Below are 17125 nucleotides of genomic sequence, written 5' to 3'. Positions count from 1 at the left end.
AGAGGGACTGTCTTTATAACTTAGAAGGGAGTTGATAGTACCAAAAATATTTTAAATTGTTTATTTAAATTTGTTTGTTATACGTAATTAAGAGATTATGGCAAATTGTTATTGTAAAAATAGATTTAATAGTTGAGTAAAAAATGTAAAAAAATAAAAAAAAAAAATATCTGTAATCCCATCAGGAAAAAACGACCTGGATTAGTCACTAGAGGCCAGGTCATATGTATAAATAATAAATAAATATTTAAATAGGGCTGAAGAAGCCCGACTCCAGTGTTACCAGGTCTAGTGAAATTTCACTAGATCTAGTGTTTTTTTAACAATTTAGTGAAATAGTGATAACTTTTCAAAATAGACCCAATTCTAGTGATGTTTGGAAATTTCCATTATATTGAATATTTTTGCTACATTGTTAACAGAAAAAGAATGTGTGTGTACTTTGTACGCACGTAAGAAGTTATACTTCTAAATATGATTTCAATGAAATAAATATACTTTCGGACAGTTTATTTGTATTTTATTTAAGGATTAAATTTTTACTTACTATTTTCCAAAAAATTTTATTAAAACAATACCAAAAATTAAAAAAAGATTAGAAAACGCCAGGATTCGAACCGGGGTCCTTTTGATCTCCAGTCCAACGCTCTACCACTGAGCTATACCCTTTTCTTTATCCGGGCTACAAGATTACTCAGACATAGTAACAAACAGACGAAGTGAATTATACAATACTTTATTATTACTTATTATCTTATTTCCGAGGTAGACAAGTCCAAATACACAAAAGTTATAATAATAGTTACCTATTTATGATATAAAATGTTAAAAGTACAATTTTAAAGCACGTATGTGAAGGTTTCGTGTGAAAGATTCGCTTCGGTCATTCTGCAATTCACATAAGTGCCTTAAAAATATACTTTTTAACACCTACCTATATCATACAATATTTTGACGTTTCACAATTTGACAATTCACTTTTAACTGCAGTGCCTTAAAATTTTTAAAGCACTGGTGCTTTAAAGTAGCATTTTTAACCCCTTTTTTTAGGAAAATATATTTAAAAACACTAATATATTCTTTCCACACCTTTTCTGGACTGATACATACATACATAAATTAAAACATTTAGTAACGAACTACATACTGTCTGTGTGCGCATGCGCGCAGATTAATAAAATTTCACCCTTAATGAAATCGCGCCTAAAGAAGTATAACTTCAAAAAATTATTTTCATTGGTATTTTTAATACGTTTGTATTAAAATTCATTTAATACTTCCCTGTATTGTTTAAAAATTAGGTACTTTGCAAAGAAAGAAAAATCCCCGGAAATTTGTGATGGCAATCCTAATCATAACATATCATAACATTAACTTAAAAGTGATGAGTCAATTCCCTCAACTCAAGTGTCAAGAGGGGTGTAAAAAATTACATAATTAAAAACTAATGGTTCCGCGGCTTTCTTTGACTGTGAATTTAAAAAATTAGCCCAACTCAGAGAATCACGTTTGTCATATCTATTTCAATGTCAGATGAAATGAACTTTTAATAAATATTATGATCTTTATTTCCTATTACCAGTTCCCGCTATTCCCTAAAATAAAATATTTCATCATAATGGCTGACCTGAGTAAAAATCACTTATTTATAAATTAAATTTGAATTATAGGCCTGGATCTCGCGTACAAAAAAGAAGTTGATTAATAGCAAGCTGAAAATTTCTAACTTAACTGTGTCTAGTCGGACAAACTTTGATGTACGGGAACACTGAAACAGGCGAAGCTTTAATTGTGGAACAGGTTAAAAATTTGGAACATCAGACTATGAAAACGTTCCATGTATTTTGTCTGACAGAACTTCCAACTGATTTGTTACGATTTCATTAAACTCTTATGCAAAAATCAGACTGGTATTATCACCAACTGGGCATTTTAATAAGTCTAACACGAAGAATATGTCAAATGGCAGGAATTATATTTTTGATAAATAGCAATATGATTTTTGCATGAGAGTTTAATGAAACAGTAACAAATCAATTGGAAGTTCTGTTCGAAAAAATACATGGAGCGTTTTCGTAATCTGACGTTCCAAATTTTTAAACTGTTCTACAATTAAAACTTCTCCTATTCCAGTGTTCCCGTACCGTACATCAAAGTTTGTCCGACTAGACACAGTTATTAAGCTATTAACAAATTAAATAAATTTTGGTACCTCTATTTTAATATTGCGCAAACTAATAGTCGTTCTGAACTAGTATATCGGCTTTTTGGAAGACATCCATTACCTTTTAAAGTCGAAATATTAGATAAGGGCACCGCTCGCCATGCATTTCTTATTGCGAGCAGTGTCCTCATTTAATAAATCGACTCTACACTTCAACCGTTTGCAAGCGAGAGTAATAAAAGTAATATATTGTATATTATTCCAAGTACGCAATAATGAACCACCCGCATCCCTCAAAACGTTATTACTCTCTATAAAGTACCGAAATTTCCAAAGGAAAGTTTCAAACGGGCCATACCGCTCCTGAATTTTGCACATGTATATAATATTTTTCGTAGCGCCATCTTATACATAATGGCTACATTAACAGAGCTTAGATTCTTACAGATTCCTATACTGTATTCGTATTATATGTCGAATATTTACGTTTCACATGGCAATTTCTATTAATTTCAGAAATGTATTTTAAAAGTACACCACGCAAAAAATACTTTATTAATTCACATTTTTTTAACGTTATATCCTTCCATTACTTCTACTGTAGTGCTAAACGGAATTTTATCATGAAATTCATTTAAATACTTGAGTAATTTAGATATAAACGCTCTTATATTTATTGAGAAAAAAGCAAAACTTTCACATTTTTTTATAAACAATACACAACAGGTAGGAAATCAAAAATATGGTTGTAATTAGCGACATATATTGTTAGTAGGTTAAGCATTTTTCGGTATACATATATGCTCTAGATTATGAGTGGTGTACTTTATAAAGGTGATGGGATCGCCTATACTTATAACATTACCAATGGCCGGCCTTAAAAGAATTAACCAAGAACGTCAGCTTTTCGAAAACATCAAGAAAAGAAAAACGGCGTATTTGGGTCACATCATGCGAAACGAAAAATACCAGTTCCTTCATCTTATAATCCAGGGTAAAATTGAAGGCAAGAGAGGAATAGGACGCAAGAAAATGTCCTGGCTCCGAAACATAAGGCAATGGACAGGGGTTACCGACATACAATCACTGATCCACATTGCAAGAAACAGAGAGTTAATGGAAAATGTGATCGCCAACATCCATTAGTGGATTTGCATTTGAAGAAGAAGAAGAAGCAACAGCCAGGTTTAGAACTCGGGACTTCTCGATCTGCGATCGAATGCTCTACCACTGAGCCACCATTAACGTACTTTAAAATGGAATTTAAATGTCATTGCATTAGTCACATTTTTAAAATCGCTGTGTCTAGGTACACGCTAACGTGTACGCAAATAAAAAAGTTAGGTACATGCGAATTAAACTTCGTCACGCTAAATCATTATTTAGCGTGCGCAGTGACTGTATATTTGGTAAATTCACGCTATTTTGATATGTTTAGTGTTTGTTTGATAAAAAAATATTTGTTATTAAGGGAAGGGAAGCAGAACTATTCAGATGTTTCAAACTTAATTGTAACAAATTAATGTAGGTTTATATTCAGGTTAGCAAAATAAATATGTATTTAGTTGACATGACATGTACAAAATATTATTGTTAAAATAATCTTTATACGTAAGTTAATTATTATTGTCAAAGCTTTAGGTTTTCCTTTTATTTTAATTTTGGGCGGTAATACTATTTCACTTATAACTAAAAAAATATATATTAATTTATAGTCTCGGATCTTTTTCATACTGTTTTAAAATGTTAAACTCATTAAAAGAATTAAATAATTGTCCACACTCCACAGTTAATTTAAAAACAAACACTAAACAAATAAGAAATAAGAAATTTCTTTACTAATCAATATTAAAGTGTAAACACAATGCGATTAGGCAAATTCTAACACTCTGACTTTCTGACACTCGCGGTATATACTTACTACAGCATACACCCGGCTTAAGTTCACGCAAAAAACCAGTAACAGTGCACGCCAGATAGTGACGTCACTGACTTGATGACGTTTCGCGTGTACCTAGACACAGCGTTTTAAAATAGTTTGAAATTAAAAAAATTGATTTATCCATATAATAGTAGTTAAATGGCATTGTTAGTTAGTTCTGAGCTATTCTGAAAATTTCAAGTGCCTAGGTAGCATAGAACTATGTTAAAATGAATTACAAAATTTGCGGATATAGTAACAAAGACCAAGCCAAGTATATAAAAACGTTTTAAAAAAATCAGAGATATTCCATAATTGTTTGAAAAACAATGTGGCCATATTTTATTTTAATGATAATATATAACCAAATTTGTATAATCCAACTAATAAAATAAAGGAACTTATTCAAAACAACACCTTATCGACATATTATTATACACTAAACGCCAAAATTAACGCACCACCTTAAAAATGGGACATTTTTAATGTCTGATATTTCCTAAACCTGTTATCCGATTTTAGTGATTTTTTAAATATTTTATAGCTTTATTCTTCAGGAATATCGATGTAATAATATTGTTGCTAAACAGATAAGTGTCATTGTATACCGGGTGTAACAATGATAGTGTGTTTTTTCCTCAAAGTTTGGAACACCCTGTGGAATATTCTAGCGTATATAAAGTATTGAAATTAAAACTCAACTGGAACCTTAGGTTATCTTAACATTTTGCTTTTTGATTCATTCGCTTATGTTGGATAATAAAAAAGGTAGGTACTTTAACAACTAGCAACGTTTTTCATCAATACAGGGTGTTTCTAAATAAGTGCGACAAACTTTGAGGGGTAATTCTGCATGCAAAAATAATGACCGTTTACTTTATAAACATGTTTCTGCAAATGCTTCGTTTCCTAGATACGGGATGTTAAATTTTTTCTTACAAACTGACGATTTATTTATCGCTCTAAAACCGGTTGTGATATGCAAATGAAATTTAGTGGGTTTTAAGAGGTAGTTATTGCGCATTTTTTGACGTACAACTAAGAATTTTATATTCACCATTGGCGTGCATACGGGTCATATTACCCGGTCATATTACCCGTATGCACGCCAATGGTGAATATAAAATTCTTAATTGTATGCCAAAAAATGCCCAATAACTACCTCTTAAAACCTACCAAATTTCATTTGCATATCTCAACCGGTTTTAGAGCAATAAATAAATCATCAGTTTGTACGAAAAAATTCAACATCCCGTATCTCGGAAACGAAGCATTTGCGGACAAATGTTTATAAAGCAAACGGTCATTATTTTTCATGGAGAATTACCCCTTAAAGTTTGTCGCACTTATTTAGAAACACCCTGCATTGATGAAAAACGTTGCTAGTTGTTAAGGTACCTAACTTTTTTATTATCCAACATAAGCGAATGAATCAAAAAGCAAAATCTTAAGATAACCTAAGGTTCCAGCTGAGTTTTAATTTCAATATTTTATATACGCTAAAATATTCCACAGGGTGTTCCAAACTTTGAGGAAAAAACACACTATCATTGTTACACCCGGTATACACTGACACTTATCTGTTTAGCAACAATATTATTACATAGATATTCTTGAAGAATAAAGCTATAACCTATTTAAAAAATCACTAAAATCGGACAACAGGTTTAGGAAATATGAGACATTAAAAATGTCCCATTTTTATGGTGGTGCGTTAATTTTGGCGCTTAGTGTAGTTTAACTCCGAGGTCCAGAAATGTAAATTGTACTTTTTATTACAATAAATTATTATGATTTAATTCCATATAAAACAATATTTAACGTACATAATGCAACATGTTTCAGTATCTCCATAAAAACGGTATTTTAGAATATATATTTTTGCCCTCGTAAAACAATCCTTAAAACACTGTACTTCATACTTCTACTCTACTCTACTATTACTATTAATTTTTTGTTAATCGAATTGACCTCGAATTCCTCGATAATACACGAACGAGAACGAATCAAGCAGCTGGCCACACTTGCTTCGACACGGATACCGAACGTTTGTGATATATCAGGAGTGTTCATTATTTTTCTTTGAAACAATCACAGTATAAAAACTTATTTTTGTCAGAGGTAAAATTATCCAAAATGGATTATTTTCAATATTATTTCAAACATCACCGGTGAACTCGTAAGCAAATAATTCAATTTAATACAACGCAACGAGAGATAATTTTGACTTTTTGTTTTGAGAAAAAGTTGTGGTAATTTGTTCAGTTATAACATTAAACTTAATATTATTAAATTATGTACTGGTAAGGGAACATTTTACCAACAAAAGGGACATGGTTTGACGATATATTTGCTTATTTTCAATAAAAACACATTAATTTGTGATTACTAAGGTTTAAATATTTATTTACTGTAGATGTTATTGGACAACCTATATGCAAATAAATGACATAAAAGAGAAGTATAAAAACGTCCATTTTAATATTAGCCATTTTCTAATTCTTGTAACGGACGCACGTTTGGCTCACATACAATATTTGGTTTTATTTCCTATAGTACGAATGAAGACGCTGTGCAAAGTTACAGTGGAAGAACTAGAGTCTTCCTTATTTTTCACAACCATTTTTATATTTTCCGGTAACAATATACCTACTTGTGTTTGTTGCAAGTTTTAACCGACAACAATATAGAAAGAATTAACACTTAAAACCTTTCATTTCAACGGCGTGGTTTTTAAGTAAACATTATTATAGGAAATATATTTTGTACTCACAGCCACAGAAGAAACTGGCGTAAAATTACTTCATCTACTCTGTAACCAAATATGGCATTGAAAACAATGGCCTGAAGACTGGACAAAATCTACAATAACGGCAATTATAGAACGATTTCTCTTACATCACATGCCAGTAAAATAATGCTATGTATATGTAATCAATGAGAAACTAAACTGGAGCAAACTGGATTTACCAAAGGTAGAGATAGTCGAGGACACCTGTTGAATATACGACAGATAATCGAAGAATCTAGGGAATTAAATATTGCACTGTACATATACTTTATAGATTATCGTAAGGCGTTCGACAGGGTCAAGTGGCGACACTTATGGCGAATACTAAAAGAAGTAGGCGTACCACAACATCTTATTTCGCTTATAACTAAACTATAGGAACACACTACTGGATCAGTTAAAGTGCTTGACACACTTTCAAACGAATTTCATCCAGAACGGGTGTCAGACAAAGATATATACTATCTCCACACTTATTCAATATCAACACTGCGCGTCATGAAAAAAAGACCACCTAGAATTTTATAAGAATTTTTCAATAACTTTAAGTTTATACAATTTATTCTATTGTAACTAAACTCCCACAATGCAGAAACACTTTTAGCGTCTTTTAGGCACCAACAAACGGTGCCGACAGGTCAATTACGGGTAATAAGTTTGCAGAATTCATATAAGTTTTACGACTTTGGATAATGCACGTGTTGTTTGTACCTTATTTTTCTTGAAATATGGCTATTCTGTTTTTCAAAAATCTTTCACTAGTGTACAGTCCTTCAAAGAGTGAACTTGTGCAATTTTTAAATTTAAAATAATTGCTGAGAGATTTGCTAGATCTGTTGAAATTGTTACTTTGATTGGTAATGGAATGAACCAAGGAGAAGTGGCCAGACAGCTGGAGTCAGTCGTTGTATGGTCCAAAAAACTTACCAACGATTCGTAGAGACTGGATCTCACGAACAACGACCAGGATCAGGCCCGAGAAGAATCACGAAGGTCAGAGAAGACCGTTCTCTACAACGCACTTCTTTGAAAAATCGGTTCTATACGGCTACAGTAATCCAAAACCGTTTTCAAAATGCTCACGGGTGGACATTAAGCACTCCTACCGTGAGAAGAAGGTTGAGGGAATTTGGTCTAAGGGCTCGCTGTCCAGCAACCGGATCTTTGTTAACAGCAGCACATCGACAACGCCAACTACAGTTTGCTAGATACCACGAGCATTGGACGATAGGAGATTGGAAAAATATTTTGTTAATGATGAGTCCAGGATGGTTCTTTATGGCTCAGACGGTCGCATCAAAACCTACAGAAGACGTGGGGAACGAGATGCACGTGTTGCTTTTGTAGGAGGTTCGGTAATGTTTTGGTCAGGCATTTCATTCGAAGGCCGTACTGATCTCGTATTTATTGATAGAGGAGCGGTGAATGCTCACCGATACATTACCGAAATTCTAGACGAGCATGTAATGCCTTTTTGGGTTTGTGGGCGAAAGTTTTATTTTCATGCAAGACCACGCGCGGCCACACGTAGCCAGGATGGTAACGCAATACATGGAATCCGTCGGTGTGCCAAAAATGAATTGGCCGGCTCAAAGTCTAGATTTGAACCCCATTGAACACGTTTGGGACCAACTCAAATGAAGAGTAAGAAACAGAATACCTGCTCCAATAAATCGTGAGCAGCTTCGGTTGGCGCTCATGGAAGAATGGGAAGCTTTTCCTCAAAAGAACATCTAGAATTTGATCAATTCAATGCCAAATCGAATGGGGAGTGTAATTTACAATAGAGGTGGTAATACAGAGTACATATTAATAATTTTTATAAAGAAAACAAAAAAATGTACAATGTTAATTTTTTAATTTTCCAATAAAATCATCATTTTGGAAGAAGTTTTTTTTTTGACATTTATTATTAAGGAAATGATTGCATACTGCTTTAGAACATATTCTTAAACATACACACACATATCTAATGACAATCAAGTTCTTGTAGGATTTGTAAAAATTAAAAAATGCCAAAAATTTTAGGTGGCCTCGTTTTCATAACACGCAGTGTATATGGGGAGCATATCATGAGAAGATCACTTGAAGGATGGGAAAAAGGCATCTCAATAAATGGTCATAAAATAAATAACCTACGTTTCGCAGACGAGTCCTTCTTGCAAATAGTCAAGCAGAGCTGATTGATCTTATACTAGTTGAAAACGAAAGTCAAATATTTGGTCTGCAATTAAACATATCAAAGACAAATATCATGATAGTGGATAGACTACATAATAATCATCCACACATAAACACAATTGACCGGTTTGACCACAGGGTCACTACAGGAAGAAATAAAACGTAAATGTGATCTAGCAAAAGTTGTCACAACAAAAATGACTACAATATGGAAGGACTGTCAAATTTCAAGAGCGTTAAAAATGAGGTTAATCAACTGCTTAATATTCCCAATACTGACCTACGGATGTGAATATTGGACCTTGAGAAAATCGGAAAGAAGAAAGATAGACGCCACTGAAATGTTCTGTTGAAGACGAATGCTACGAATTCCTTAGATCAACCATAGGACAAATAATTCAATTTTAAGAGAGCTAAAAGTTAGCCAACGACTCACCAGTAAGTCCATCTCCAACAATTAAAATACTTTGGACATGTTATGAGAGCAAACGCAGCAAACATGGAAAGACTCATTATACAAGGAAAAGTGGGAGGCCGAAGATCACGAGGAAGATCCTCAACAAGATGGATCGATCAAATTACAAGAATATGTAAAAGACCTATGCATGAGTTAAAATAAATGACCGGAGACAGAGATCTTTGGAGACGGACAATACGCGACATCATGTCGACCACTAGACTCCCTCCGGGGGTCAGGATTGAAGAGAGATTATGTATATTATGAAAAGTTATCGTGAACGCACTGTACATACATATTTGCATTCTGAACTAAATTTCGAAGTGATCTTGAAAATTTATTGGCTCGATCCAACACGGATGATGCGATACCGGCATCAGCGCATATTTTGAATTTGTTTCTACAACAACCGGCAATAGCGCCAGAAGATAAGTCACACGTCATTGTAGTAGAGTAGTGTTTTAGCAGTTTAGTAAAATTTTACATTTTTATTACATCCTTTTTATTGTTGCACTAAAATCCATGGAAGAAGTACAAAAAATGGAAAACAAGTTGATTTTTCAGATTGTTGAAGATACATGTAGACTGTGTATTTCTAACTTTCAGTTAGTGTCAGTTTTTGATCAATTTTATGTACCGAAACAGTTATCAGACATGGTTGCCGCAATTACGTCAATTACGGTAGGGTTTACCTTTTTATACCTTTAAAAGAATTGCCAGAATTTGTTGTATGGTTTTAATACCAACATTAAATTCACACAATATTTATCTACGTGTCAAATCTTTATAATATATGTTTGAGAATGTTTATCATGGCATTTTTTAACGTACGAGGAGCGTCCATTATTTTTGCTATTGTATCAGGTTTGCGTTTATAGGGCTTTTCATTCACAGTCATTTGTTTCGAGCTTCTGTCATATGTCATAATGTATTTTAATATTACACACAGATTATACAACATATGACAGAAGCTCGAAACAAATGGCCATCGATGAAAAGCCCTACTGCTCACTATAATATTGAATATGACAAAGACAAATATTTTTTTATTTAAATATGATGTTTATGTGGGATTAAGTCACAATTGATTGTAGTGAAAATTACATTTTTAACTATGGTCCTTCTCAGATGCATTTTTCAGTACGTCACAAGTGACCGAAAAAAAGGTAAGTCCGTGATAATACACATTTATAGTCCGTCCGCTATAACTTTTCCCATGCGGTACGATTCATTTTCAATCAAATTAAGTCAAAACAGAAAGTGAAACGTAAGTGTAGTATATAGTATACAGAATACAAAATGTATATTCACATAGACGTTCGTTTCAATTTATGTTTTGACTTAATTTGATTGAAAATGAATTGTACCGCATGGGAAAAGTTATAGCGGATGGATTATACAGTACGTAAATCGTTCAGCTGGACATAGGGAATATACATTGAGAGAATTGTGGCAACTGCGCTAACCTGTGTTAGTTGTTTCTGTTCGAGTACGAGTTTTTGGTGCAATAGAGCTGTTAGAACGAATATAATGATTGAGTTTTGAAGCAAGGCTGTTCATAAATAAATCAAACACAAAGTTTATGATTAATGAGTTAACAATTTTCTTTAATTTTTAAAATATTTTGTACTTAAAAACTACATAATTTCAAAACTAAACGGTTTTCCCATTCCCTTAGGCCAAAAATATTTTTAGCTATTACATTGTCATATTTTGACGTTTATTTGTGTCAGGCGAAATGAGTTATCAATTTTGAGGTTAATGCCCCTTAATGCTAACAACCATATTGTCATTGAGAAAGCTCAGTTGCCACAATTATCTCAATATAATACAATGTATGTATTTATGTATCTAAATATATACAATGTATGTTCCCTATGTCCAGCTGAACGATTTACGTACTGTATAACATTTATTCTAACGTGACATTTAAGTTAAATCTGACAGTTGTCAGAATCGTAATCAGCCAAATATGAAAAGGGCATTGCAGTATAACCCTTTTATTTGCAATTTGGTATAAAAACAAATCAATTGTGTTTATTGCATTTATAAAATTGTATTTTCTTTGATTTGTATATTCTTATAAATTGTGCAGATTATAGTTACATAATTCGTAAATCTTTTTTTGTTTGATTATAGCACCATCTATCAACAACTAGATAGACCGGGCAGTATCGTCGCCCCCGCTAGCGAAATTATTCCGATTCGATTTTCTTGCACAAACTTACGCAAAAAGAAGTCCTTATAACATATCCACAGGGCGCCGGGCGGTGCCGTAGTCGAAAAATTGTTGAAACAATTTTTTTTAAACAAATTCACAAAAATAGTTTTTTCATTTCAAACAAATTTTTTTTAGATAAATTGGCTTATTCTGAGCAAAAAAGGTCTCTTGTCATTTTTTTCTAAAATTGATTGTTGTCTAGTTATATGCGATTAAAAATTTGAAAAATGCAAAAATGGCCATTTTCAAGGCTTAATAACTCGATTAAACATTATTATTATCAAATTCAAAAAGTCATCAAGTTTCAAATCCCTTCTTCAAGGTACTGAAGAGATTTTTGTCATTATTTTTTTAGAAAGCTGTTATTTTTAATTATTAACAATTAGCGCTATTGTCCAGGATGTACCGTCGCCCCCGTTAGTGAAATTATTCCGATTCCATTTTTTTGCAGAAACTTACTCAAACCGAGGTCCTTATAACATATCCACAGGGTGCCGGGCGGTGACGTGGTCGAAAAATTGTTTAAACAATTTTTTTTAAACAAATTCACAAAAATAATTTTTTCACTTCGAACAAATTTTTTTTTTAGATAATTTGGGACATTCTGAGCAAAAAATGTCTCGTGTGATTTTTTTCTAAAATTGATTGTTGTCGAATTATACGCGATTTATAATTTGAAAAATGCGAAAATGGCCATATAACTCGACAACAATCAATTTTAAAAAAAAATCACAAGAGACCTTTTTTGCTCAGAATAACCCAAATTATCTAAAAAAAAATCGTTCGCAATAAAAAAAATATTTTTGTGAATTTGTTTAAAAAAAATTGTTTAACAATTTTTCGACCACAGCACCGCCCGGCACCCTGTGGATATGTTATAAGGACCTCTTTTTAAGTAAGTTTGTGCAAAAAATCGAATCGGAATAATTTCGCTAGCGGGGGCGACGATACTGCCCGGTCTAAGAATAAATGTTATAAATGACTGTGATCACGGACGTACCTTTTTTCTGGCACTTCCAACTTAATGCGTTAGAAAGAAATTGAAAAACTGTGACGCACTGAAAGATGCCTCTGACAAAGAGTATAACTAATGTTTGACGGTTGATGTTCGATTTTCAATCTGGAAATTATTTTAAAAAAGTATTTTGATGGTTGACTTACTTTTGGTGTCGGTCTTGTAAGCAACGGCATGCTTATGATTGAAAAAATCTAAGGGTGGTGTTCTTACCACAGTATAATAGAGCAGGGCGCATCTGTAAAAATATTAGTACATTTGGACGTTGAGAGGTGACTCAAATTTTTTTGCAGAAATTGTTTGAAAATAACTTAAATAATAATATTTGAGTTATCCTCCCTCTCAAAAAGGTCCGGAACATTGTTTAAATAATCAAAATGTCAATAAATTAAGGAAAAATTCGATTTTTTTCTTCGTTTTTTGATTATAACTTTAAGAGTATTCATTTCCGAGAAAAGTTGTATTGACATAAAAGTTGTATAAATAAATTTCCTACAATATAGAGTTGGTTAAAAATTTAAAAAATAGTCACCCTTGTTGCAAAATAGCAATAATTGGGAAAAAAACTATACAACAAGTATTCGCATTTTACGTTTTTCAACCATTTATGCTAAACTTAGGACCTTCAAATTTCACCCAGAAAAACTATATGATACAGTTAAACAATACTGTAAATTTAATTAGGATCGGCTCAATAGATTTTGCAAAATAAATTTTGCAATCCAGCTTTCGCAAAAAAAATTCATTTTTTCAAACTGTTACAGGACTAAAAATAAAGCAGATAGCAAGTTGAAATTTTTTTTGCTTATAGAAGTGCACTGTACCTTTCATTTGCAATTTGCAAAACTAAAATCGATTAACCATCACGGCGTCAGGAATTTTTTTAAATAAACAATAATTATTGGTGTTTCGCGCAGGACACCGGATAGTTTGCTCTGATTGGGCATTCCAATGACCTTTGATAATTATTGATACATTTTAATTTTTATTACATTTCGATATAAATAAATAAATTTGTTTATTGCAAAATAAAAACACATACTCTATCCTTTGAAATAACACTTTTTTTAGCAAAAACTTTCTTTGTTCATATATTTTAACTTGAGAATAAAAGTTTATTATTTTTAAACATATACAATTGTTTAAACAATATTTCACAAACAATAATAAAATTAGTTTGATTTTTCTGGAATTAAAATATTAAAATACAACAAAATATAGAGCAAGAAAATAATATATTAGATGAATATTGGAAGAAATTTTGGTGGAAATCAACTTCGTGTGAATCGAACACCGCTGTCCTGCGCGTAGCACCAGTAATTAATGTCTATTTAAAAAAATTCCTGACGCCGTGGTAGTTAATCGATTATAATTTTGCAAATTGCAAATGAAAGGTACAGTACACTTCTATACGTAAAAAAAATTCCAACTTGCTATCTGCTTTATTTTCAGTCCTGTAACATTTTGAAAAAATGAATTGTTTTTGCGAAAGCTGGATTGCAAAATTTATTTTGCAAAATCTATTGAACCGATCTTAATGAAATTTACAGTATTGTTTTACTGTATGATAACGTTTTTCTGGATGAAATATGAAGGTCATAAGTGTAGCATAAATGGTTGAAAAACGTAAAATGCGAATACTTGTTTTTGTATGGTTTTTTTCGCAATTATTGCTATTTTGCAACAAGGGTGACTATTTTTTTAACTTTTAACTAATTCTATATTGTAGGAAATTTAATTACGCAACTTTTATGTCAGTATATCTTTTATGGTAAATGAATACTTTTAAAGTTATAATCAAAAAACGAAGAAAAAAATCGAATTTTTCCTTCATTTTTTGACATTTTAATTATTTAAACAATGTTCCGGACCTTTTTGAGAGGGAGGATAACTCAAATATTATTATTTGAGTTATTTTCAAGCAATTTCTGCAAAAAAATTTGAGTCACCTCTCAACGTCCATCTCAAAACAGATGGGCCCTGGACTATAATGCTAACGAATCAGTACTCTCGATTTTGATTGTTGAAATTTTTTAATTCACTCTAGACAAAATTTTGAATGCGCGAAGATAACGACCAATTACGGCAAGCGTAGGATGCCGTTAACTATTATTTATCTGCCTAAAGTATTAACATTTTTGATGAATTCGGTGACATTGTCACCAAAATGGAACTTAGAGAACAAAGGATTTTTCGTCGGAGAGATCCTACTGATTAGTTGGCATTATACTGTGTTTTTACCTTTGGAATATCAAATTCTGACTGTTTTGTGTGTTTTATTCTGTTATACAGGGTGTCCCGAAAAGATTGGTCATAAATTATGCCACAGATTCTGGGGTCAAAAATAGGTTGATTGAACCTCACTTACCTATATACAATAGTGCACACAAAAAAAAGTTACAGCCCTTTGAAGTTATAAAATGAAAATCGATTTTTTTTCATATATCAAAAACTCTTAAGAGATTTTTTATTGAAAATGGAATGTGGTATTCTTATGGCAGCAAGGTCTTAAATAAAAATTAAAGTGAAATTTGTCCACCCCATAAAAATTTTATGGGGGTTTTGTTCCTTTGAACCCATCCAAATTTTTGTGTACGTTCCATTTAAATTATTGTTGTGGCACCATTAGTGAAACACAGTATTTTTAAAACTTTTTTGCCTCCTAGTACTTTTTCGATAAGCCAATGTTTATCGATATATTTTGAATATTTGTCGAATCCACCACATATTTGTATATGATTAAGTACGATTATAGAAACATGTTAATAATCTGAAAATTTATTTATAATTTATATTTTTAGATATATTTTGAAAAAGAAGCCACATCTCGATAAAAGGTAACTTATCAAAAAAAAGACTAAGAGGCAAAAAAGTTTTAAAAACACTGTGTTTAACTAATGGTACCAAAATAATAGTTTAATTGGAACGTACACAAACATTTGGGGGGTTTAAAGGAACAAAACCCCCATAAAATTTGTATGTAAATATATTAAAAAATAAGCCGTATCTCGATAAAAACTGGCTTATTGAAAAAATACTAAGAGGCAAAAAAGTTTTAAAAACGTTGTGATTAACTAATGGTACCACAATAATGAATTAATTGAAACGTACACAAAAGTTTGGGGGGATTTAAGGGAACAAAACCCCCATAGAATTGTTATGGGTTGGACAAATTTCATTGTAATTTTGTTTTAACGACGTTCTACACCTTCGTTGCGGGGTATGCCTCTCAGAGGAAAGGGGGGAAATTTATATGCAAGCGAAAGTTGCTGACAATGCATTTATAGCAGGATACTCAAATCATATGTTTCAGTATTGAATACTTTATAAAAATAAATTATAATAAATTACGGATTTTACGGAATTAATTACTCATTAATACTCATAAATACATTAAAAATAAATGGTACGGTAAACAATCCTCATTTTTTAATATGTTATTCCTTACAAAAAAACCTTTAATTTAAGCACAAATAATTAAAAATCGTAAATTTGGGTCAAAAGTTATTAACTTTTTAAGAATTCCCATAAGAGCCCATGTTAAAACTTAACTTTGACCCTTAATAGTAATTAAACGGAACGGTAAAACAATTTTTAAAAAATCAAGTCTTAGTTTTTTTAAGTAAACTATAACATACTAAAATTTCATGCAAATCCTTAATTCTTTGCCGAAGGTGTAGAACGTCGTTAAGATGTTCCTGCCATAAGAATGATACATGTCCATTTTCAATAAAAAATCTCTAATAGTTTTCGATATATTGAAAAAAATCGATTTTCATTTTGTAACTTCAAAGGGCTGTAACTTTTTTTATGAGCATATTTGTACTAAGGTAAGTTAGGTTCAATCGAACTATTTTTGACCCCAGAATGTGTGGTATAATTTATGACCAATCTTTTCGGGACACCCTGTATATGTTTGTGTAATTGGTATCGAAGCAATGGCGACGCGTGATTTTTTCTTAAGTGTTACCAAAACCAGATGTAAAAAAATCTTATTTAAAAAAATATTTTGAACCTCCCAAATATAAGTGTTTGTTTTCAATCCTGTGGGATAAAATTAAACAAATCACTATTCCCAAATTATATGTATGTAATTATGTATATGTAATAGATATAACAATAAATAATAAACAAACTAAACAGATTATTCTACCATAAAATTAACATAAAAAATGAGCAAGTAGGAGCAAGAACATATTTGAGTCTTTCATTTTCAATTACAGTAAAACCTGCCATATCCGGATCAATGTGGCGACAGACCGATACGGATCTGAAAAAATCCGGATATCAAGATAACTTTTTTATGGTCTCTGAAACGTTTTCTCCTTCATACATTTCAGTAATCAATGCCGTTTATAATTTTCGTCGATAGACA

General features: G+C 31.8%; 1 protein-coding gene across 2 annotated transcripts in view; it reads left to right on the top strand.

The window, feature by feature from the left end:
• Nucleotides 1-17125, top strand: part of LOC126889468 (putative leucine-rich repeat-containing protein DDB_G0290503) — a 136345-nt gene that overhangs the window by 89843 nt on the left and 29377 nt on the right. Inside the window, exon 1 of one of the 2 annotated variants that reach the window (XM_050657786.1) lies at nt 9959-10195. The exons of the other annotated variant lie outside the window; for it this stretch is intronic. Within the exon in view, the coding sequence (XP_050513743.1) occupies nt 10037-10195 (159 nt within the window). The 5' untranslated portion in view covers nt 9959-10036. Of the gene's footprint in view, nt 1-9958; nt 10196-17125 lie in introns of those variants that run through there. 2 annotated transcript variants of the gene reach the window in all.

The sequence above is a fragment of the Diabrotica virgifera genome, chromosome 8, assembly GCF_917563875.1.
Source record: "Diabrotica virgifera virgifera chromosome 8, PGI_DIABVI_V3a".
Classification (NCBI taxonomy): Eukaryota; Metazoa; Arthropoda; class Insecta; order Coleoptera; family Chrysomelidae; genus Diabrotica; species Diabrotica virgifera.
Note: the sequence above shows the minus strand (reverse complement) of the source record. Positions and strands in the feature narration are given on the sequence as shown.